The sequence below is a fragment of the Cannabis sativa genome, chromosome 5 (genome assembly GCF_029168945.1).
Source record: "Cannabis sativa cultivar Pink pepper isolate KNU-18-1 chromosome 5, ASM2916894v1, whole genome shotgun sequence".
NCBI lineage: Eukaryota > Viridiplantae > Streptophyta > Magnoliopsida > Rosales > Cannabaceae > Cannabis > Cannabis sativa.
This window is the reverse complement of record NC_083605.1, coordinates 8,609,898-8,635,979: the sequence shown is the minus strand read 5'-3', so window position 1 is coordinate 8,635,979 and position 26,082 is coordinate 8,609,898. Positions and strand designations below refer to the sequence as shown.

The 26,082-nt window shown below is 34.3% G+C and overlaps 1 protein-coding gene across 1 annotated transcript; it reads right to left on the bottom strand.

Annotated features, from left to right (window-relative positions):
• Positions 1-2,430: 2,430 nt before the first annotated feature.
• LOC133038135 (uncharacterized) lies at positions 2,431-5,682 on the bottom strand. The gene is made up of 2 exons (XM_061116192.1): positions 3,475-5,682; positions 2,431-3,174 (listed from the first exon to the last, which is right to left on the bottom strand). Exons 1-2 carry the CDS (start codon positions 5,680-5,682, stop codon positions 2,431-2,433), a joined length of 2,952 nt encoding a protein of 983 aa, XP_060972175.1.
• Positions 5,683-26,082: the final 20,400 nt, after the last annotated feature.

Sequence of the window (26,082 nt, the reverse complement as noted above, 5' to 3'; positions counted from 1 at the left end):
AGTATTAATATTTTTAAATATAAAAAAAAAATATTTTAATGATTAATACCGGCGGACCCATCTGCCCGCAATAATACTTTTAAATATTTAAAAAAAATATTATTCTGATTATTTAATATAATTAAATTAATTATAATAATTATTTTATTTATAATAATTATTTCATAAATAAATATATTAATTAGAAATAAAATATCAAAATTAAAAAATTAAGCATTAAACATTAAAATTAAGAAATTAAGTATTAAAATTAATTTGTCTATTACAATAAAAATTATATTATCTTAAATAAAATTAGGAAATTGTCTTTAAATAAACTTTAAAACATAAGACATAATTAAAAAAAAACCTAACTATCGTTGTTCAAATCAGTAAACTCTAAAAATTCATCTGCATTCGAGCCAAGTCTTGAACCATCAATATTCTCACGGGATTGAGCAGGCGGGGCAGGGTAATAAGGTTGTCCAGTCTGCGACGTAGGTAAGATCTCCACATATTGTCGAGGGTGCGGGCGAACCAAAATTGGTTGTTGTTGTTGTTGCTGACTCTGAGCACTGAAAAAGCCTCCATACATAGGCTGTTGTGGAGATCCTCCCATTTGACCATACACAGGTTGTTGCTGCAACAATGACCCAAATTGACCGTACACCGGGTATGGTTGTTGGGATGAGCCTCCAATATTACCAACCATAGGTTGTGTCTGAGATCCTCCAGCGGCATCCGAAAAAAATATAGGAGGAGACTGTGAGGGAAGCCCGAACATGTAATGCAACTGAGGCGATTGTGAAGAGCTAGCAGACATGTTGGGAGAATGTTGTTGTTGTTGTTGTTGAAAAAACTGGGGCTGTTGAGGCGATCGTGGTTGTTGTTGTTGTTGTGGCATTGACGTTGGAGGGGGTGCTGAACTCGACGCGCTACCTTGCGGTTGTGATGGTAAAAAGTTTTGTAAAAAATTATTAAACCGCGGGTCATGCAGAGACGCGTCACTGGAGGTGCCAGACTGATCAATTTTATCACGCATTTTTAACATAAACTCGGCGAAGACTCCCATATCTTCCGGAGTAATGGATGAAGTCGGTACTTGTGATTGATCTCGACTTTGAGTACTCGAACTTGATGTCGAGCTGCCTTTCAATTTATAACCCAATCCTCTTAGATAGTCCGACCGGCTCCCAAGAACTTTATTCGTAGCTTTCAATTGCTTGTATATGCTAGCAGACCCATCGCTGGAATCATCTTCTGTATCCGTCATGCTAGCAACCTCTTCAAGCATTTTCTCCTGATCAAATAAAATATTAGAAATACAATAACAACAGCAATACAATAACAACAGCATACATTAGTTGTAAGAAAATTATTAAAAAACATATTGAAACTTACATGTAGTTCTTTGCATGTCTCGCTAATCCAAGTGTCTTCGGTTCCTTTTTTGATGTGGCCTTTCTTCCAAGTATGAATTGCGTAGTCTTCAGGGACGTCCTGTTTAAAAATAGAGTTAATTTGTGCTTAGTAAAAGAAATTGCTAATAGAAAGTTGATAATTTTACTTACATGTTCATTTCGAGACGCTGCCATCGACCTCGAGCCTTGCGTTGACAAATACTGCATTTCCCCTCTATTTTTCTTGTTTTGATTTGAACGCGCCATGAATTTTGGGCTCAAAAATAAGTCAATGATTTGCTTCCAACTCTCGGTAGTGCAGTGATCAGGTACTGCTTCAATAACACTTGCCAAATCATTTGGATCCCCAGAATAATGTTCCTGAAACCAAGTGTGCCTGATATTCTTTCTCTCAGAATATCTTCTCTTCATCTCATGATAAAGAGTACTCATCACTTTTTCAGGCTCAGGATGGCCATCAATATCGTACAAATACTACAAACAAATAGTATTTGTTAAAAAAATATGTGTTAATTGAAATTAATTATTTGAAACATTAAACTTGTTAATGTGTTTTACCTTCATTTTTTGTACAATTTGGTCTTTAAAGTGTTGAGGGATTTCACTAAAATTCAAGTAGTGTCCTGGCAATGTAATTGTCACCTCAACACCCATTTGACGTACAAAAGCTGAACTCTCCTTACCAACCACTTTGCCTGTCACGGCATCAAGTTTTAGTGGTAATGGTTTCCCTGCATCACGCCTTCTTTGCTCAACATCCAAGTTGGTAGCAAGGCCACGCCCCTTTCTTCTTGGCGGCGGAGCAGTCTGACAAGTTGGCGGTACCCTACTAGGGTCCGGTGGATCGGTACCACCCCCGTCTCCGCCATGATAAGTGGATACATCAGCTGACATTACTTTTTTTTGAAAAAACATATTTCATTTATAAGTAATAGTAACAATAATTTAAAATTAATAAAGTTAACTTGAAATAAGAAATATTAACTTGCAATTAATAATTGTATGATTTACAAAATCAAGTGATTGAAAATTAATCATCCATATCACTATCATTATTAACTAAATGATCATTCACATCATCTTCACAAAGGTCAACTAAAATTTCTTCGTCAGATTCTTCAGTAGCATCTTCGTCGTCCACGTTGCGGTCATCGTCGTTGACAAGCGAACTTGGTTCAATGCCAATGTCCATAGGAGGTTGATTAGGTAGCAAAATTAACTCCCCAAGATCAACTGTTAACACAAAATTGGATGAGTTGGTGTCGTGTACCAAATCAGTTTCGACGTTAGCATCATCATCCACGATATCCCAAATTTGTCGGTGATTTACATTCTCAACTATTTTCCAATTTTTCCCTCTCAATAAATCATCGAGATAAAACACTTGCTTTGCTTGACTAGCAAGTATGTATGGGTCATCTTTATACCATACACCACTGACATTAATACTAGTGATAAGGTTCTCGACGATTGTTTTCTTCTGTCTTGGATTTGTATTGTACCACTTCCACTTAAATAATGTGACAGAGTAAACACCAGTGAAGGTTAACTTTAGCACTTCAGTGAGTGTGCCGTAATAATTAAAACCTTCTGTTCCTGCCACAAACACTCCACTATTTTGTGTGCTCCTCTTCTCATCTCTTTTGGTAGCCATAAATCGAACTCCATTCACAATACAACCTTCATAGTAAGTGCCTAAGTGATCAGACCCGGATGCTAAGGCTAGCAACTCTTTGCCATTCTCTAATGATCCGGACTTGTGCAAGTCATATATCTATAAACATAAGTACATCATTAGAAAATGACAAACACCACTTATATAATAAACGTTTACAACACTTATGCATTCACCTTCTTGTGAAACCACAGACGAAAATATTTTTTGTGTAGAACATTATGATCTCCATTCGGGTAATTTTGTCGAATCACTTCCAAGTGTTCACTGTAAAATAAAATAGATTTGAATTGATTGATTGAAATTTAAGTTTAAAAAAATAGAAAAATTAATAAAGAAAAAAACTCACTCTAAGTAAGCTTGAATTTCAGGTGAATTGTTGAATATATACCACTCTACTTGTTCACGAGATGCGCGATCAAGTGGCCGGAGATTGCCTTTTGTGATGGGTCGACATTGAGATTGAAACACAGAAAGCTTTCGTGGGACAGCCTCATCTTCATTACGATCAAGGCGGTTAAACCTTGTTTCAACCCCCTTGAAATACATTGAACAAAATGTCAAAGCCTCATCAATAACGTAACTTTCTGCTATCGACCCTTCAGGACGTGCTTTATTTCCTACGTAGTTCTTCAATTTTTTCATGTATCTTTCAAATGGATACATCCACCTCATAAAAACAGGTCCACCCAAAATTGCTTCTTCAGGCAAATGAAGGACCAAATGAATCATTATGTCAAAAAATGCAGGAGGAAATATGGACTCCATTTTACACAAGATTAAAATAAGATCTTGTTGAGCAACCTCCATGTCTTTAACATTTATAGTCCTTGAACAAATTTGCCTGAAAAAGTTGCATAGTTCAGAGATGGTGGTCGATATGGCGTTCGGGAGAAACTTGCGAACACCAACAGACAGTAATCGTTGCATTATTACATGGCAATCGTGTGACTTCAATCCGATGACATTTGTTAAATTTTCATTTACTTTTTTTTTCAAATTCGAACAAAAGCCATCGGGAAATTTCACATCCTTAATAAATTTACAAAATTGGATCCTGTCATCAGGTTTAAGCACGTAAGGTGCATGAGGTTTCAACAGCTTCCCCCTCTCGTCTTCATATATCCACAACGATTCTTTGACGCCTAGCTTCTTTAAATCGTGTCTTGCATTGGTAGTGTCCTTGGATTTCTCATTGTCCAATATTGTGCCCAATAAACTATCACAAACATTCTTCTCAACATGCATGACATCAATATTGTGTTTAAGAATATTTGAACACCAATAGTCAAGCTCGTAGAAGATGCTTTTTTTCCGCCAATTATGATTTTCTGCAACTCGCCTACGCTTCACACCACCAAAGAGCTCATGATTTCCAGGGAGGTGGGGTGGGAGTTTGTTTACTTGTTCTAATACTTCTTCACAAGTAAAACGTCTTGGAGGAGGTCTTCTCTCAATTTGTCCGTCAAATTGAGTATCCCTTCTCATTCGATGGTTATTTGGCAAAAATCTTCTATGACCCACGTAAGATGTCTTACCAATTACTCGAATAGAAGATGTATCTTCATTGCAAGTAGGACAAGCTTTATATCCCTGACCACTCCAACCAGACAAATAACTACGAGCAGGAAAATCATTCACTGTCCACAAAAGAGCTACACGCAACTTGTAGACAGTGTTGGTTCGACAATCTCTCGTATCTACTCCGTTAACCCACAACTCCTTCAATTCATCCACCAAGGGTCTTAAAAATACGTCTATGTCCATTCCGGGTGATTTGTCTCCAGGAATAAGAATGGTCAACATAAAATTATTATCTTTCATAGATAACAAAGGTGGAAGATTATAGTTCGCCAAAACTACAGGCCACATACTGTAAGCTTGGCTCATATTGCCAAATGGATTAAAGCCATCAGCAGCTAAACCGAGACGAACATTTCGAGGTTCACTAGCAAAATCAGGGTGTTTGGCATCAAAGTCCTTCCACGCTGCACCATCCACAGGGTGTCGCATCACACCCTCATCTTTTGATTTACCACTGTGGTGCCATACCATGTATTTTGCCGTATGCCTTGAGGTATACAATCTCTTCAGTCGCGGAATTAACGGAAAGTAACGCATCACCTTATGAGGCACCTTTTTTGCTCCTAAATTTTCTGAAGTTATCCATCTACTAGTGCCACAGACTAGACATGAATCTTCATTTGCATGTTCATTGTAAAATAAACAGCAATTGTGCTTGCACACATGAATTGACTCATACCCCAACCCTAATTTTTTCAACTTTTTCTTGGCATCATAATAGTTTGATGGAATTTTATTTTCCTTTGGAAAAGCAAATTTTAATAACTTCAGTAATTCATCAAATATGTTGTTAGGAATCTTTCCCCTAACTTTCAAATGCAATAACTTTGCCAAAAAGTTAAGAGAAGATATCCAATCACAACCAGGATACAACTCGGCCTCAATTTCTTCAAATAATTCGTCGCGCCATTGATTTGCATCTGGATTATCATCCATTTCGAATGACGGCTGAAGGAAGTCATCCACTATCGGAATCATCTCGTCAATTTCAATATCATCATCAGCGGCATCATGGTCATTCATTGCATTAGTCGCACTAGATTCAGCTTCCCCGTGGTAAGTCTACTTCTCGTAACCAGTAAAAAAACCCCAATCGAATATATGTGCTTTCACAACAGGTAAAGTTTGAAGCCTATTGTTCACACATCTTACACATGGGCACCTAATTCTACCATCACAATCTTTACATTTCGAGGCCATCTCTAAAAATGCATTTAGACCATCCCAATATTGTGGACATCTACGATTTCGCAATGTGGTCCAAGCCTTGTCGATTGTCATCTAAAATTTTATGAAGACATAAGATTTAACTAGTATAAAGAAATATTGAATGATAAAATTTTATGCTATTTTATGATATTTTATGCTATTTTATGATATTTTATGCTATTTTATTAAAAAAAATCATTATTATTTTAATATTTACACAATTATTTATATATTATTAAAAAAAAACATTCATTATTAAATACATTTTCTATTTTTAATTTTTAAAGATTTATTATTTAAAAATATTTTCCTATTGAATCTTTTTCTTAAAAAAAATTATATTTAAATTCGTACAAAGTTTTTTAATTCATTACATCAAAATATTTTTTTTTTTGCTTTTATATTTATTTTTTAAGTATACATAATACAATAAAATTTTCATTTATTATTTTTTTTATATTAAAAAAATTATTATTTTATTAATATTTTTTTTTTACATATTTTAATTTTAAAATTTTATTATTTAATTAATTTTTTAAAGAAATATTATTTAAAAATATTTACCTATATTCAATCTTTTTCTTAAAAAAAATTATAATTAAATTCGTACAAAATTTTTTAATTCATTACATCAAAATATTTTGTTTTTGCTTTTATATATTTTTTTTTAAAGTATATATTATAATAAAATTCACATTTATTAAATTTTTTTAAATCAAAAAAATTATTAATTTATTAATATTTATTCTTTACATATTTTAATGTTAAAATTTTTTTACTTAATTAATTTTTAATATTTAATTATTAAGTATATATTTCATAAAATTTTTGTTGTTAAATATATATTAAAAAATTATAATTTAGATTTTGAAATCTTATTTAATAATTTACATGAAAAAGTTTATTTGTTATGTTGTATACACATAAAAATTAATTATATTTTTTTACATTTATATACTTAATGTTAAAAAATATTATACTTCTAAATATTTTTTTCAATAATAAAGATTTATTCTAATTTTTTAATTACATTTTTCAAAAATAATCAATTATATATCAATTTTATAATTTTATATATAAGTTATATAAGTTGTTTATATATATTATATATACAGTATATATACTGTATATACTATATATATAATGTATATACACTGTATATACAATATATAAAATATAATATCCAATATACAATATACAAAACACAAAATACAATATTTCCAAACACAAAATACAATATTTCCAAACACAAAATACTATATATATATATATATACATTACATATATTATATATTAACATACACACAGATTTATATATATTTATATACCATTTACAAAAAATTTCACAATACACACAGATTTATATATGTTAATATGCATACATATTTTATATAAAAATAATATACACTTATACTTACACTATCAATACACACAGATTTATATATATTAATATACCATTTACAAAAAATTTCACAACACAAAAAATAAAATACCAACAGAAAACTAAAATCACCAACCTCTTTATTTTCTGGTAGAAATTTGTATTTCTCCTCCGACGTTGCAAATCTCCGTTAGCTATTATACTCCTACCCAAAACTTAAACCAAAGATAACAAAAAAAAAAATATAATTACAAAACAAATTTTAAAACCGAAATAATATAGCAAAAAAAAAAATAACAACAAAAACTTTACCTTTGCTATTAAAAGCTTCGTCGGCGCCGGAGATGGAGGAGGAGAAGGAGAAGGCGCCGGAGATGGAGGCTGAGCAGAGGAGGAAGAGAGGGAGCCGGAGAAGGAGAGGAGAGGGCTGGAATGGGTTTTTTTTGAAAGGAAATGAAAAATGTTTTCAGCCTTGGGGGGGGATAATTTATAGAATTTAATTACCGGCGGGACCCGCCGGTAATAAATAGGGTTCCGCCGGTAATAATACAACGGTCAGACTCCCATGATTATTGCCGGCGGAACCCGCCGGTAATAATTGTTTTAAATTTTGGGCGGTCAAATTCCCGCCCAAGGAATTAGAGGCGGGATTTCCGCCGGTAAAAGTATGGTCCGCCGGTATTACTTTTTTTTTTTTAAATATTATTTTTTTTTTATTTTCAAAAAACAGTACCGGCGGATGACCAAATCCGCCGGTAATAACCAATTAATACCGGCGGTTTAGCCCCGCCGGTACTAATTCCGCCGGTAATGATCAATTTTGTTGTAGTGTTTACCAGTTTTATAAACTTCTAGTCTTTATATATAGAGTAGTTTTAAGAGTGGAAGATGGTTTCAATAGATGAATCCAAGTTAGTCGTAAATGTCCATCCAAGGGTGGTGGCATCAAGTAATTTTGGTTGTTAACTAAAAAAAATAATCATAAATTTAAGAAAATAAAAAAAATTAAGATTGTAATTTACAATTGTATATGATCAAAAAGAAACCCTTTTAATCTCAGTAATAATAACACTACATTATATGCTTGATAATAATAAAATAATTAGGTAAGCATGTAGTTGTGTAACCTAAATCTCTAAATTAAAATTTATTAGAAGCAATGAAAACAAATATGATTAGTTTAAATTTTAGTTCTGTAATTGTAATATTATTAAATCATAAGTTTTAGTTTTAGGTTATACATATAATACGGTGGGTTAGGGATATTTTATAAATTAGGTAGTTTTAGTTATTATTTTTATATTTTTAAATTATAAACCTAATTAAATATTAAAAAAATGAGAGAATATATAGACCTATTTGAATCAGTTTTAGAGTGACATGTTAGTGTCTCATTTTTCTCCTTTATATATATACTAGTAAACAACTCGCGCTTCGCCACGAATGTTTAAAAAATTTTAAATTATATATATGAAATAAATTAAGTATTTTATTTGATGATAACTAAGTAATAAAATTGTATCAAATTTTAAGTTTATCAATTTTTTATATAAACTTCTTTGAAAAATAAGAGAAGTTAGAGATAAAATCAGGCCAACCGACCTATAACAATTTAGAATCTGAGTCTTATTTGTATCATGTTTAAGTTAATAACGGAGTCATTGCTGATATAAATGTATAAAATTACAGTTTTATAAATATTGTATACTTATGCCGCTAAAAATTACGGTTTTACAACCATTTGGTACTTATGCTGGCAAACATTAGAATTATGAATTGAAATTCATTGATCGAAATGTTAACTATTTCTCATTCTAGTCTCTCCACTGAAGTTGTAACTAAAAATAAAATTTTATAGTCATTTGAAAGTGGTATGTACTTATTTTTGGTTACCACAATACAAATAAAGAACCTTCACTCAATAACTTCTTAAACTTAATTAGAAAGTAAATTTTTTATTACTGTTACATGCATTAGAGACATTGAGTATTTAATAATTTGTAAATTGATAAAAAAAAAAAAAAGTAGTAGTAAAGGAAAAAATATGAATAAAAATAATAATCACTTTCTCATCAATAAAAATATATCAAGACTTATCAATTCTCTATTTTTCTTATTAGTATTTAAGTCGGTAAAAAAAATAACACTCCCAAGAAGAAGAGAAAACGTAAGTTAAGATATATATAGAGAATTTTGTAAGTGAAATTTTTTTTAATTATCTTACAAAAAAAAAAAAAAAAAAGCCAGAAGCCAAAATATTATGATAGATTTTGAAATTATCAATTTCTTAAAACATATCTGTTATACCCGAAATTCGGCTAGCACAACAGAGGAAGACATGTGTCAAGCTGGGAAAAGTATGAACCCAAACACGTAATCATAATTTTATTTGAGGAGGAATAACTCGTTAAAAACATAATTACAAGAGTGTGTTTATAACTCGAATGACTGGATAGTCTTCTACGAGATAAAGATGTACAAACTGTCACCTTGTGCATTAATAACGAGGAACCATGTAACTTCAGGTGTACAAGACGAGGTACTAACCTCGTTACGTAGAGGGGATATAACAACAGTAAAAACACTTAGCGTATAATTTACAGTATACAAACTAAGTATAGCAGACGGGTGAACCAAAGCAACTGATAGCAAGGTGTCCACCTCGCTACAAGAAGACATGCTCATGTTAAAGATCACCTCGTCACTAAAAGTTACAATTGTCAAAGAGGGTGTTAGGTTTCCAGAGTAAAAGCTATGAGATTTACATTATCAACCTTAGAAAGGAATATGACAAGCTCTAGCTCACTATCAAGGTTGATTCTGCTCAATTCCCAGCGAGACATTCCACAACGATACGGTTTATAACGTATTTAATACACATTTATTTTGACCCAGTAAAAGCGGGCTATTCACAGCTGTGTGATATTCAAACAATAACCGCATTTATTTAATGTGATATATAATCAGACCCCATGATTTCAGGTGGTAATCGTTGTAAAAATATCAGTCAACCCTGTAATTAACTGCCTACTATGTGATTATAAATAGAGGCAAGTTAGATCAAAAAAAGGGACGAAAAAACATGAGAAAAAAGGGCCCTAAAAAACCATCAGAAATCGAATAAGATTGACTCGTAGTCTATTCAAAATTTTAACTACAAAACCACGTAAAAAATCATTTGCGTTCATACTTTTTCCTTTACTGTTTTTATTTTTTCTGTTTGAGATTATCGTTGTTAGCCTCATATTTGGTTAACAAAAATCTACGTTAACAGTTTGGTACTTTCATTGAGAGTTTTCACGAAAAGGCTCAGAAAAAATCCTCCTTACGATCGATGAGGAAACTCCACTCTTTCGAAAGCAATAGATAGAATTCGGGGATTTAGGTTTCTCAATAATGTGAGACCCAGTAAATAAAGACCAGTGAAACAAAATATAATTAAATTAAAATTATTTTCAAAAATATTGTACTGTAATTATATCACATGAATAGGTTAAGAAGAGTAAAAAAAAAAATACAAATATTACAAAGTAGTATGATTTTGAGTTTAAATAGTTTATTGATTTGGGCAATAGAAAATGCGTATGAATTAAATATTTAAAATTTGTGGTCTTAAATTTGAAATTTTGGTACCCTAAAATTCAGTCATTCTTTCTCTATATCTCTCTCTTCTCTACCCAGCCCCTCCTTCTTCTTCTTCTACCTCTCTCCCTCTCGGCGTCGTCTCTAAACTCCAGCGGCATAGCTTAAAGCAATGGCTATGGTGGATTCAGCTCCTACTCCTTCTTCAACAAACACAAACCTAAGAGTGAGTCCCAAAACGGTAGAGAAGGCTGTAAAAAGCTCTTCTGAAATGGAAGATTTCGAAATTGGATACTCAAAAGCCTCAGCTTTTAGACGAAGACGAATTCGTCTACCTTGTATATTGACATTGAAGAAAATCCCAGCCATTAATGGGATTGTAGAGTTTGTGCCTAGGAAATGGGGGAATGTAAGGTCCTTCCATTTGAGGCTGTTGGAATCTGTTGCATTGCCTGTGTATGAGGCATTGCCCGATATGAGGTTGAAGATTGAGAGTTAAGGCCGAGAAGGTTAAGACAAAAGAAGAAGGCGATAAGAAGGTAGGTAAGGAGGATAAAGTTGGGAAAAAGAAGGGTCGAATTTTTTTTTTTTAATAAACTGAGAGAGACTTAATTTTCAAAGAGAAGTTAATGTATCGATAATCGTGAATAATACTTAACTACTTTTCAGATTTTTAGGCTGTAGCTAAATTGTATAATATTTTTTATCTTTTCAGTTAACGATTGAAAATAATATCTATAATTTTTATTTTTTTTATTAGAATAATTTATAAAATAATAGAAATTAATTATGGATATTTTGTTAAAGAATGGTGTATTCTGTTAAAATAAACAGATAAACCAAAAAGAATCATTAAACCAAGAATTGTCGTTACATAGACACTTTTAATATACAAAGATATATATATAGAGATTTTATAGTCATTTAAAAGTGGTTTGTACTTATTTGTAGTTACCATAATTTTCAAATTTTGCAGACATACAAAGAACATTAACTTAATAAATTTTTAAACTTAATTAGAAACTAAATTTTTTCTTATTGTTACATACATTAGACACATTGATCAGTATTTAATAACTGGTAAATTGATAAAAAAAAAACTAATAGTATAGAAAAAATATGAATAAAAATAATAATCACTTTGTCCTCAATAAAAATCATATTAAGACTTATCAATTTTCTATTTTACTTATTAATAATTAAGTCGGTAAGAAAATAACATTTCAAAAAAGAAAAGAGAACGTAAATTAAGTACATAGAGAGAATTTAGTAAGTGATAAAAAAATGATTATTTTTTAATTATCATATAAAAAAATTCAAAAGCCATGACATGATGTTAAATTTCAAAGTTATCAATTTTTTTTTAAAACATATTATTTTTAATATCTTAATTAAAAAAAAAATCCAAAAGTACAAAAATATTATATCCAAATTTTTTGGAGTTATCATTTTTTTTTTCTAAAAAATATTATTTTCAAATATCTTAATTCAAAAAAAAAAAGAAGAACTTAAAAACACAAACAAAAAAATGCATCACTCACGGGATAAGAAAGGCCAACAAACTAAAAAAAGTTATTATTTTTTGAAAAAATACAATAAAAAATGAGAGAAGTTTAGAAATAATAAATAAAATATACATTTTATATTAATTAATATTTATGAAGCTAATAAAAAATTAAAAAAAAATAAGAGAATTAAAGAGAGAACACACTACACCAAAATATAGGATTAGTAACACTTTTATTAGTGACATTTGTTAAAAAATGTAATAATAATAATACTTTGGTGACATTTAGTTAAAAATGTTACTTTAATAAGAATAAATAACATTTCATTTAATAGCATTTCTTCAAAAATGTCATTATTAATATATTAAAGTGACATTTCACTAAAAATGTCACTAATTTATTAATTATTCTAAATATTTAATTTATTTAATATTTGAAAAATGTCACTAAAATATATCAACAGTACCATTTGTGAAAATGTCACCAAACATAAAAATCAATAACATTTTGAAATGTCACCAAATAATTATATATATTTAGAAAAATTATGAACTTAACTTCTAAAAAAAAAGTAAATAAATTATTATTTTCTTTTTTCATAAATTAACTTTTAAAAGATAAATTAACTTTAAAAATAGCCCAAATTCCTTTTCCTCTTCAGTTTTGAGAGGAAAAGAAAAGGTAGAACCTCAATTTTCAAACCCTAATTCCCAATTTTTCATATTTCAATTTTGAAATCAATCTCATCTTTCTTCTTCTTCCAGCCTAATTGAAATGCAGCAGACAATTATTGTGGGTTAGGCTCCACAATGCGAGAAACTGCGGAGGCTTGGCAGTTCGATAAATGACGAGAAGAAAATGAAATCGGTACACTATTTCGTTGTTTATTTGCATCTCAGAATCGTTTTATGCAGTTACAAGAACAACATTATACGTTGACAAGTTTAAGGTTAAAGATATTTTAAGGTGTCATGTAAATGTCTTATATTTCTCTTTTATTTATATGATGGTTACATTTTTATTGTAACCATCATGGTTATATTTTTATTGTAACCATCATGGTTACATTTTTTTTAGCCAGTAGATCACTATTAAATGGTTGTGATTAATTTGGAAATTAAATAAAAATAAATAAAAAAATGACTTGTAACCTGAAAATAACCTTATAATTTATTTCCTTATAAAAGTTTAATTAAGATTAATTTTATTCAAAATTAAATTAATTGTAATTATTAATATATTTTTTTTGTAATTTGTTACTAAACAAAGTTATTTTAGGATATATTTGGTACATTGTGATTTTAATAATATTTCCATATTTTAAAAAGAATAAATTGAAATACACGCAAAATGTTCATGTCTATTGACATGGTTTCTTGTTTTGTCTTTTCTGGTGTTTGTTGAGATTTGTTTCTTTCTGTTTTCAGTGAGATAGTGTGTGTAAGGTGTTGTCTTGTTGCTGTTGGAGTGGTTCGTGTGGAGTATACTGGTTTTGGTCTCTTGTCAACTTTTTTCTGGTTGGATTCTGGACAGAAATGGCTTCTTCTAGCCGTCACACGGAGGCAATGGAAGATACGATACGATTTAACATTGAAGAAGAGGATCTGGAAGTAGTCATAGTGACAGCGGGGGAAAGAGAAGAAGGCATAGATGATCGCTGGTGCTTGGTGGGGAGATTGCTATCAAACCGGGTTATTGATTTTGAAAAAATGCAAAATGTGTTAGCTTCTTTATGGCAGCCAGGTATGGGGATGTTTGTTAAACAACTTGATACTAATCGATTTCTATTTCAATTTTATCACGAAGTCGATATCCAACGTGTGATCAATGGTAGCCCTTGGACATATGATAGAATGCAATTGATTATTGAAAGGTTGAAGGTTGGTGGAGACCCGAAGCTACTAACCCTGAATACGCTTGACATTTGGGTTCAACTTCATGATGTCGAACCCGGGTGTATGTCGGAATCAACGATCTGGAAAGTGGGGAACACAATGGGAACATACTTGGAGTCCGATCCTAAGAATTTCATTGGTGTATGGAGGGATTATCTTAGGATGCGAATCACTTTGAACATCGATAAGCCACTACGAAGAAGAATGAAGATCACAAAGGAAGATGGGAATTGGTTTTGGATCAATTTCATATATGAGAGATCTCCTACTTTTTGTTTTATATGTGGCATCATTGGCCACTCCAATAAGTTTTGCCCACGTCTCTTTCATCAGCCGATTGATCAAATTGAGAAGCCTTATGGAGAGTTTATGAAAGCGCTTCCTCAACGTAATCATAAGAACATCGAGGCGAGGTGGCTACGAACAAGAGGATGGTGTCCAGCGGCAGCGGCGACGACTGGAGCTGCTGGTCCTGGGGTGCATGAATCGGCCACCATTAATGGTCGAACTGTTCCAGCTGCTTGATCCGAGACTCAAGGGAGTATGGCCGATATTGGGGGAGGTGATCAGGGCATTAATGTGGCAAGAATGGGGAGGAGAGATTGGGTGGGATCGGGCTGTAGTCTGGGAGAGTCAACAAAATAATAATAATGGTAAGAATTTGGGAAAGGATATCATTATTCCACAAAATGATAGCCTAGTTATTTTTGATAATAAAAAAAGAAAAATGACAAAAGAAGATATAGAAGGAAATGCTGACGTGGAAAAGGTTATGAGTAACTTTTCAAAAAACTCATCTTTGGCGGGCCTTGGTGTTGGGGCTCGCCAATCATCATAAAAATCTTGTCATGGAACTGCCGTGGGCTTGGGCCATCACGGAATATTCAGTTCCTTAAAGAGTTGGTTACTAATCAACGGTCCAATATTGTGTTTTTATGTGAAACTTTGAGTAAAAAAATGAAGGTGGATAATTTGAGTAGAACTTTGGGCTTTGAGGGGTGTTTTGTGGTAGAAGCTCAAGGTAGAAGTGGGGGATTGGCGTTGCTTTGGAAGAATGAAGATGAGGTTTCGGTGGACACTTTTTCTGAGAACCATATTGATTGTAAAGTTTCTTTTGAAGGACAACGGGAATTTAGATTTACGGGGGTGTATGGTGAGCCAAACCGGAGTCTTAGAAGGAAAACTTGGGATCTTTTAACAACACTTCTTAGTCGCTCAACATTGCCATGGTGCCTTATGGGAGACTTTAATAATGTCCTTAATCAATCCGAGAAAGTGGGAGGACAACCTTATCCGGTGTGGCTTATTGAAGGGTTTCAAGAGGCACTTCGGTTATGTGGTTTGAGAGACATGGGGTTGCATGGTCATCCTTTTACTTGGGAAAGAGTAGGGATTCTCCTAATTGGATTGAAGCTAGATTGGATAGGGCTTTGGTGAACAATGATTGGTTGAGCATATTTCCGATGGCCAAGCTTACTAATCTAGAAATTTCTCCTTCGGATCAATCTCCGTTGCTTATGGAGCTTTGCATGGGTTCGGCTCTCACACATGAATACCGGTTCAAGTTTGAAAATTGGTGGACGACTCACCATGGGTGTGAAGAGATTGTCCGAAGATGTTGGGATAGAATGGGAGGTCACGGCATTGAGGAAAAAATTGAGGAGTGTGGCCGAGAGCTTCATAGTTGGGGTAAAGAAGTCTTTGGGAGCTTTGCCTCTCGAATCAAAAGTTGCAATCGGGAGTTGAAAAGGTATAAAAGTAGGCGGGATGATGAGGGGAAGCAACTTTTTTATAGTGCTAAAAAGGAGCTCTTTGCGGTGCTTAATCAGAGGGAAACCTTTTGGAAACAAAGATCTAAACAACTCTGGTTGAAAGAAGGAGACCAAAATAGTAAGTTCTTTCATTCTAAAACTAGTACCAGGAAACGCAACAATCAGATCTTTTGTTTGAAAGATGATGATGGAATTCTGCGCCAATGGGATAGTGGATTAGATAATGTCATTGTTGATTTCTATTCTAAGCTTTTTACTGCTGAGCCTACTAGATGGGAGGATGTGCTAGATTGTGTCAGTCCTTCAGTTCGAGAGGAACACAACGAATTCTTGCTTCAGCCGGTTGGGGAGGAGGAAGTCAAAGATGCGGTCTTTCAAATGCAACCTGATAAATCTCCGGAACCTGATGTTATGAATCCTAAATTCTTTCAAAAATATTGGTCAATTGTTGGTAATGATGTGATCAATACTGTTAGAATTTTTTTCTGCAATGAGGTAATGCCGAATGGGATGAATGATACTAATATTGTTCTCATTCCTAAGAAGAAGAAGCCGGATCGAATGAGTGAGTTGCGTCATATCTCTCTTTGTAATGTTATTGCTAAGATAATAACCAAAGTTCTTGCTAATATAATGAAGGGCTTATTATCTGAGATTATTTTCTTGAATCAAAGTGCTTTCATCTCTGGGAGATTAATCACTGATAATATCATGGTTAGCTTTTGTTAGTGTTATTATTTTGTGACAGTGTTTGTTCTGTTCAATGTCTAGTCGTATCTGGATTTTTAGTCTGTGATATATGCACTAACGTTTGTTTACGAGAGTCTCATTTAAGTTTTAGTTAGTGCCAGCTGGACTTATTTTGTGGATATATATACAGTCGGTTTCTGTTAGTAAAGTGGTTATCCATTAAATCGTTCAGACAATTATTTCGGTTGTTTGTGGAGAGAGAGTCGTATCTTGTTTCTTGTTGTTGTGATTACAGGTTAGATCTTGGAGCTTGAGAGTGTTCATCAATGGCGGAATGATCTGAATCTGGAATTGTTGAGTTCAAACTGAAGGGAGTTCAGTGTCATCTTCATCATCATATCTGAAGGGATTTCAGATTGAAGACATGTTGAAGAAGAGCTCAGTTGCTGCACAAGGGATTGTGCATTAACAATCAGTGTTCTTGATTGTCGTTGGTAATTCATTACTAATTGCTGTTAAGGTTGTATTTGATTCCTTTAGAGAGAATTGGAAATTGTAATATGAACCTTTGATAATTAGTGGATGAATTTACCCTGGTTCGGGGAACCCAAGCACTAGTCGGCTGAGATGTGTTCTCAGTGCAGATGAAGCTTGTAAATTGATGTGTGATTTACAGCTTGACTTTTAATTCATGTTCATAATTCATATCTTGAAATCAATCAATCTAAAGATGGACAACTTGGTAATTTGAATCATTAAAATCTACTAGTTGCACTTTCAGCTTTGAAGTTCTGCATTATTTAAAGAGAAAGCAAGTGGGCAAGGATGGGTACATGGCGCTTAAGTTGGACTTGAGTAAAGCTTATGACAGAGTGGATTGGCATTTCTTGTGTGCTATGTTGAGACGAATGGGTTTTGTTGATAAATGGGTTCGACTTATTTTCGGGTGTCTTTCATCGGTGCAATATCAGATAGTGACAACTGGCCATACTTTGGGGCCAATTGTGCCAAGTAGAGGACTTCGACAGGGGGATCCCATATCTCCTTACCTATTTCTTGTTTGTACTGAATGTTTTTCTGCTGTCATTCGAAGATTTGAAGAGAAGAAGTGGATTCATGGAATCAAAGTTGCTAATGGTGCTCCGGTTGTGTCTCATATGTTATTTGCTGACGATAGCTTCCTTTATTGTAAAGCTACGAATGGTGAAGTAACCCGTGTGTTGCAACTTCTTCAACTTTTTTCTATGGCTACTGGTCAACAAGTGAACTTTGAGAAGTCTTCAGTGTTTTTTTAGTACAAATACGGCTTCAGCAACAAGACAAATCATTTGTGCTAGGATGGGTATTCCGGAGGCGGATGAGCATAGCAAGTACCTGGGCCATCCTAGTACGGTAGGAAGAAATAAAAATGTTGTCTTTGGTTATGTGAAGGACAAGGTGCATAAGCGAATTCAGACTTGGGACAACAAGTTTCTTTCTAGAGCTGGTAAAGAAGTGCTCATCAAATTAGTTGTTCAAGCTTTGCCTGCTTACACCATGAATGTTTTCCTTATCCCTGTTGGAATCTGCAATGATATTGAGCGTGCCATTAGTCAATTCTGGTGGAGATCTACTTCTAACAAGGGGATTCATTGGATGAGGTGGGATAAGCTTTCGGCACACAAAGCTAATGGTGGCATGGGATTTCGGGATTTCAGAGATTTCAATCTTGCTTTGTTGGCTAAGCAAGGGTGGAGGCTTCTTAATTGTGGCGAGAGTTTGATGGGAAGAATCTTTAAAGCACGATACTTCCCTTCGGGTTCTTTCCTTTCGGCTACACTTGGCTCCAATCCGAGTTATATTTGGAGGAGTGTGTTAGAAGCCAAAGATTTGGTTCGGGCAGGGGTTCGAAAGTTGGTAGGGGATGGGTCTACAACGAACATATTGAATGATCCATGGCTAGCCAATGATTTGAATCCATACATTGAGTCTCGGCACCCAGCCTTTGTGGGAAATATGGTTAGCTCTTTGATGAAAATTGACTCATTGGAATGGGATGGAGAAGTTGTTTCGGATGTTCTAAATGAAAGAGATCAAGTTTTGGTTTGGCAAATTCCTCTTACAAGGAATGTTGGCAATGATACTTGGTATTGGATGAAGGAAGACAATGGCTTGTTCACAGTTAAAAGTGCTTACGCTTTGCAACAAGTAATCAAAGGAAGCAACACTATGGAGGCTAATTCGGGCTTTTGGAAAGAATTATGGCAGCTGAAACTTCCTCCAAAGGTGCTAGATTTCCTATGGCGAGTAACCTCTAATTGTCTTCCAACGAAATTTCAACTTTCAACCAAACATGTGCCCATCGATACCCATTGCCCTTTTTGTAACTCGGCTCCAGAAACCTCTCTCCATGTCCTTGTTCGATGCTCTTTTGCACAAGGTTGTTGGAGTTTGTCTCATGTTCCTACCGTGGCTGCTGCTGCCATGACATTTGCAGCCTGGTTTGAAGAGGGCCTTCGGGCGTGGACTGTGTCCGAGAAGCTTGAGGCTTCTATGATAGTTTGGGCCATATGGAAGCATCGAAATGAGTTAGTTTGGAACTCCAAAAGACCCGAGGTTAGTGAGGTTGTGACATTATCTAAGTTGAACTTTATTGATTGGTATAATGCTCATAAGAACACCGTTCCTACTCATGATGTTAATGGTTCGGATATTGAAGTTCTAGAGCATTGGACCGCCCCTCAATTTCCTATGATTAAAGTTAATGTTGATAGTGCAATCTTCTCTAATGAGAGGTGTTTTGGCATTGGTTTGGTAGCAAGGACAGCGGCTGGAGTTGTCTTACAAGCTAAGAGTTTACTCAAAGAGGGTGTGTTGAAGCCCCACGTGGTGGAAGCAATTAGCATAAAGGAGGCTCTGAGTTGGATTAAAGACAACAGATGGACGAATGTGCTGGTGGAGTCGGATTGTTTGAGAGTCATCAGGGATTTACAAAAGTTTAAACATATGGCTTCTCCTTATGGCCATATACTTTCTGATTGTATGACTTTGTGTTCGAGTGTTGATGATGTTTATTTTAATTTTGTTAAGCGATCTGCTAATAAGGTTGCGCATGCTATTGCGCGATCTTCTCTTATTGAGGCTGATTGTACTTATTCTGGGGATGCGTTACCCATGGATTATGCATCTTTAGTTTTGAATGATTTGATTTAATAAAATTTCATCATTATTCAAAAAATAAAAAAAAACAAATTTATTTTAGCAATTCATTTTTTTCACATAAATTCTTGAAATTGTTAAATATATAACCTTATAATTTTAAATTATTTCACATGTAATCTCATCATTTGAAATATAATAAAAGCAAAAATAAATTAATTAAAAAACCAATTTTAAAACTAACTTATAATCTAAGAATAGCGTAAGATTCAACACATCATTATTTTATATCTTCCAAAAATCAACAACCTCTCTATTAATTCACTTAGTAGTATTCTTTACTTTTTTTTTTATACAATAATAATATCTTGTATGTTTTTGTGTTGCAACTCTTGTTAGTTTGATCATATTATTAAGAAAAAAATTATAAATTCTTTAGTTTTTGTTAGATAAATAAATCAATTCAATACAAACCAATAACAAATCTTATCCAAATTCTATTAAATTGAAACAAAAAGAAAACAAGAAAAAAAAAAGCATACTTCTAAAAAGAAGTTTAATTGGTGAATGACATGGGTATATAATTAAACTACACAATACTTCAAAAAAAAAAAAAAGATAGGTTTTGTATATACAACGAATATTGATGAGTGCTTTAAGGTCCAACAAATTAGGTTGATTTAAGAAGATTTCCTTAGAAACTACACATAGATGACGGATCTTCGACTTAGATAACTCAACCTGCTTCCCAAGTTGGCCTTGAACTTCAAGTATATAAACACTACCAAAAAGTCAACGACTTAATTCTGTGTGACTACGAGACAAGACCTCAAAAGAAAAAGATTAGGTGTAGAGAAAAATATACCTTTTACTACAATATTTTGTTAACCTTTTTTTAAAAAAAAATAAAAATAAATAAATTTTTTTTCACAACTATGTGATTTTAATAAATGATCTTTATTTTTTTTTTAATTTTTTATATAATATTTAAAAAAAATAAATAAATTTAAATGAAAATTTATCTAAAAGTAAGATTAATGATGTGAACCAATTACTTAAATATCTTCGTTAAAAGTAATTAATTATTCAATAAAATTATTTTAAAAGGGGTAGAAGTTTAATTTTTGTAAAAAAAAAAAACAGAGTTTTAATGTAAATATTATAATTAATTGTTTTAAAAGTTATAAAAACTATAATGAGGACTTAAATATAAAAAGAAAATTATTTATATATAGTAATTGCTAAAAAATGTCTAATTAAAAATGATTTTTTTAAGCACATAGGTAATTATAATTAAAGTAATTCTAAAAAAAAAATTAACTATTAGTTACGTATTATTACAGGTAAAATAATGTAACCATTGTGGTTACAATAAAAATGTAACCATTAAGTAGTCACCCATCTATATAAATATTGATATATTGACATTGATTGATTTTTAATTATTTTTTTGGTTCTTATATTTATTTTGAATTATATATTTATGTTAAATTTTAATAAATTTTCCCATGTATGTGGAAAATACAATTTATTTTATTTCTTATTTCAATAAAATAAGGATTATTGTCATACCTTGATTCTCTTTCCAAAGTAAATAAACATGCCAAAATATGATATATGCTTAGAACCATGAGTTCATAAATAGAGATGGCAATTATACCTGCGGGTTCGGGTACCCATAGGTACCCGCCTCTAATAGAATAGGGACGGGGGTTGACTTTCGGGAACAGGGCGGGTATGAGTTTAAATATTCATACTCGAGTCAAAAACAGGGCGGGGGAATAGATTTCCACCCCAAACCCGTCCCAATATGATATATGTATATATTTAAATTTTAAAATCATAACTACTACAAATTAAAAAAAATTTCAAGTTTTAGGCTTTTTATTGAGTATCCATTTTTTTTACTTCCACTTAAGTTTATTGTTTTATTGAGTTTTTATGATTATTTTTTTTTTAAATCTCTTTGAGATATCAATTTTTTTTTCAAAAATATGTATGTAATAGGTACTCGATGGGAATCTGTAACACCCTAACTATCTTAGGCGTATTACGTGATTTTTAAACGTACTGTGCAGCTCGTTGCTAATCAACGAGGTTTATGGAAAAACGTGATTAATTAAAATTTTGCTTTTTCATTAAACTTATAAACCATTTTACCAAAAAGTCTCGGGATCCCGATTTATAAAAATATTTACAAACGTTTTTACTATTCAACTTTTACATCAAAATGAGGTCATCTAACGACCGTTACAAAATCTCAGCCTTCGTCGTCCCGAGGATCGTACGCTCCTGTGCCTAACCGCCCCGACATGTACAATCCCATAAGCTCGCTCACGGTCCATCAAGAATCGCCTTGCCTTTACCTACACATGCAACGTAAACCGTGAGTCGACGTACTCGCAAGAAAAGCATAATAATATCATACATAAAACTGACTGCCGTGTCCAACACGATACTGAGTCCCGCTACTGCCATGTCCAACATGGTACTGAGCACTACTGCCATGTCCAACATGGTACTGAGTTTTGAACGTTCAGGGGACGGCACTATTGACAAGTATCCTCCTGATCGGTCGAACCGGTCATACTCCGGCTGCTGGTCATACTCCACTCGTACCGACGGGATAGGTCAATAGCACCGAACCACCAACCAAAGGTCGGCTGATCGGCCAAACCGGTCATACTCCGGCCGTCTTGGTCATACTCCACTCGTACCGACGTGACGGGGTTGGGTGGTTCGAAGCCTAAATACATATCTAATGTAAACTAACAGCTTCCTACATGCACGCTAACCATGTAATCTACATATGCATACCGTTATACTAATCTTACGGATTCCGATTTCGTGTGTGCCGTCAACCCGACCGGAATCGAAGCCGAACGGATTACTGGCTCCTAAACCATAAAAACCACAACGCTATAAGTGACACGCTAAATCACTTCCCGGGGACTAAAACTCGAAACTAAAAGTTTCCCTATCGATAAAAAGCATGGCAATACCCCTAAAAACCCAAAAACGAGGAAAACTAGGGTTCTGAAAAATCCCCCATCCGGAAGTCCGGTTGCCCAACCGGAATTCCGGTTCTGGGAAAATCTGAACCCCCATCCGGAATTCCGGATGCTCAACCGGAATTCCGGTTCCTCGCAGCAAAGAACCAAAAATTCCCATATCTTGACCATTTCGAACCCAAATGGTCCCAAACTTTCCGTACCTCCTACATAGGTCCCAAATGACCATTCCAAGGCCTCAAACCTACCCAGAAACCTCACAAGCAAATTTCACCATTGAAGACCAAGCTTTGAGTTCAAGAACTCAAACTTGGTTAAACCCTCTAGCATGCACCCTAGCCTAGTTAATTCTACTTAACTAAGCATTAAAACACCTCTGAAAATATACAGAAACCTTCAGCAATTCACAGAAACAAAACACATCATTTTCTTTCAAAAATCACCAATTTTAACATATAAACTAAAAGCTTTGAACAATCAATACAACATGCTTTCTTAACTCATTTATCATCAAAAAATCATGCTTGAATCCATAAACTAACAACAAAATTACAGCAGCAAGAACATTCAAAATTAACATGCATTATCATCCATTTTCATCATTTTTCTTGAATAAAACACAAAGGAAATAAAAGGGATCAAACCTACTTGAATTACACTTAGAGGAGGAGAAAATCACAAGCTTGAAGAGGAAAAATCTCTGCCCTAGCAGCCCAACACCAAACCGAAAAGAGGGAGGAAGAGAGAGCTTTGAGTGATTTTTTTCTAATTTCTTTAAAATGACTAAGTGTTGAAATTTGAGAAAAGGGAAATATAAATCACATAAATCATCTATTTCAGCCAAATAAACATTTAATTAATTATTCATTTTCCATTTAATAAACCATATAAGACAAAACACTAATGGGGCAAAAAGACCATTTTGCCCCTCCACCATAAAATCACTAAAATCATACTAAAGGGGTATTTTTGGGACATTCTAAATTCCCGGCCATTCCCGACATTCCCAATGTCTAAACCCGTCCCCAAAATACTAACATACTAAGTTGTGATTTCTACTGAGCCAAACGCCGCGTTCCAAAATACCGGACACCGGAAATGCGAAATATAAAAACTGCTGATAACATAATTATGCATATCTGAATTCCATAATAACAATGATAAATTATTTAAATAGCTATAAATAATTTCCTGATTAACATAAATAACTGCTAATTTCCAAATTAACTAAGCGGGCTTTACAACTATCCCCCCCTTAAAAGGATTTCGTCCCCGAAATCTAACCTGAATAACTCTGGATATTGAGCTCGCATATCTGATTCTAGCTCCTGTGTGGCTTCTTCCACCTTACTGTTTCTCCAGAGAACCTTGACCAACGCTATGGTCTTATTCCGAAGGACTTTATCCTTTCTATCCAGGATCTGCACTGGCTGTTCCTCATAGGACATATCTGACTGAAGCTGAAGGCTCTCATAACTGATTATATGAGAGGGGTCTGAAACGTATTTTCTCAACATTGAGACATGAAATACGTTGTGCACTGCTGATAAAGCTGGAGGCAATGCTAACCGATATGCCACTTGACCTATCTTCTCGAGAATCTCGAAAGGTCCTGTAAATCTAGGGCATAACTTGCCTCTTTTCCCGAAACGTTTAATCCCCTTCATCGGAGATACTCGCAAAAACACATGGTCCCCTACTCGGAACTCAACATCTCGACGTTTCGGACCGCGTAACTCTTCTCTCGTCCGCTCCGGGAGGCAAGCATTCTAGCTTTAATTTTCTCTATTGCCTCATTGGTCCGCCGAACCGACTCCGACCTAGGTATTTCCTCTCCCCTGTCTCATCCCAGTGGATAGGGGATCTGCACTTCCTACCGTACAACAGTTCATAGGGTGCCATCCCTATCGTACTCTGATAACTGTTGTTGTACGAAAACTCTATTAACGGTAGGTATTTATTCCATGAACCCTCAAAGTCCATAACACAAAGCTCTCGCATGTCCTCCAATATCTGGATTGTCCTTTCGGACTGACCATCTGTCTGAGGATGGAATGCTGTACTGAATTTTAGCTTTGTACCCATTGCCCGTTGCAAACTTTGCCAAAATTTGGAGGTGAATTTCGGATCCCTGTCCGAAACTATAGACTTCGGTACCCCGTGAAGTCTCACTATCTCCCTGACATATAACTCTGCCAACTGATCCACTGTAAACGTTGTCCTGACCGGCAGAAAATGAGCAGATTTCGTAAATCGATCCACCACTACCCAGATGGAGTCATACATACCCGTGGTCCTAGGTAACCCGACCACAAAATCCATAGTAATATCCTCCCATTTCCATTCTGGTAGGGTTAGAGGCTGCAACAACCCTGCTGGTCTCTGATGTTCAGCCTTGATCTGCTGACATGTGAGGCATCTCGATACAAATTCTACCAAATTCTTCTTCATACCGTTCCACCAGAAGTACGGTTTCAAGTCTTGGTACATCTTGGTGGTGCCGGGATGTAGAGAATATGGAGTAGAATGAGCCTCCTCAAAGATCTCGTTCCTCAAGTCCACACTGTTCGGGACACAAACCCTGGCTTTATACAAAAGCACTCCACTATCTGATACTGAAAAGTCTTTGGCCTGACCAGCCAATACCTCATCTCGGATCTTAACTAACTCCGGATCTGACGTCTGAGCAACCTTTATTCTTTCCAACAGATCAGATTGCAGCGTTAAGTTGTGAAGCTGACCTACCACAAACTCAATGCTGGATCTAACCATATCCTCTCGCTAGGCCGAGGTGAGATCCGAACCATGCTAGCCACTTGCCCGGACCCTTTCGCTCGTGGCATCGGCCACCACATTGGCTTTCCCGGGATGGTAGAGGATCTCGCAATCATAATCCTTCACTAGTTCCAACCAACGCCTCTGTCTCATGTTCAAATCTTTCTGAGTAAAGAAATACTTGAGACTCTTATGGTCGGTGTAGATCTCGCACTTCTCACCATACAAGTAATGCCGCCAAATCTTCAGTGCAAAAACCACTGCGGCCAATTCTAAATCATGAGTCGGGTATCGCTGTTCATAATCCTTTAACTGACGGGAGGCATAAGCGATAACCCGATCGGCTTGCATCAATACGCACCCCAAACCCTGTTTGGATGCGTCACAATAGACCACGAACTTCTCCTCGTCCGAAGGCAAAGCTAGTACGGAGCAAGAATCAACCTCTCGTTTCGGCCTCCT

Coding starts and splice junctions, on each gene's coding strand:
- LOC133038135 (XM_061116192.1), bottom strand. CDS start 5,682: ATGAATGACCATGATGCCGCTGATGATGATATTGAAATTGACGAGATG. Junction 3,175..3,474: donor ATCGCGCATCTCGTGAACAA/GTAGAGTGGTAT, acceptor TTATGTTTATAG/ATATATGACTTGCACAAGTC.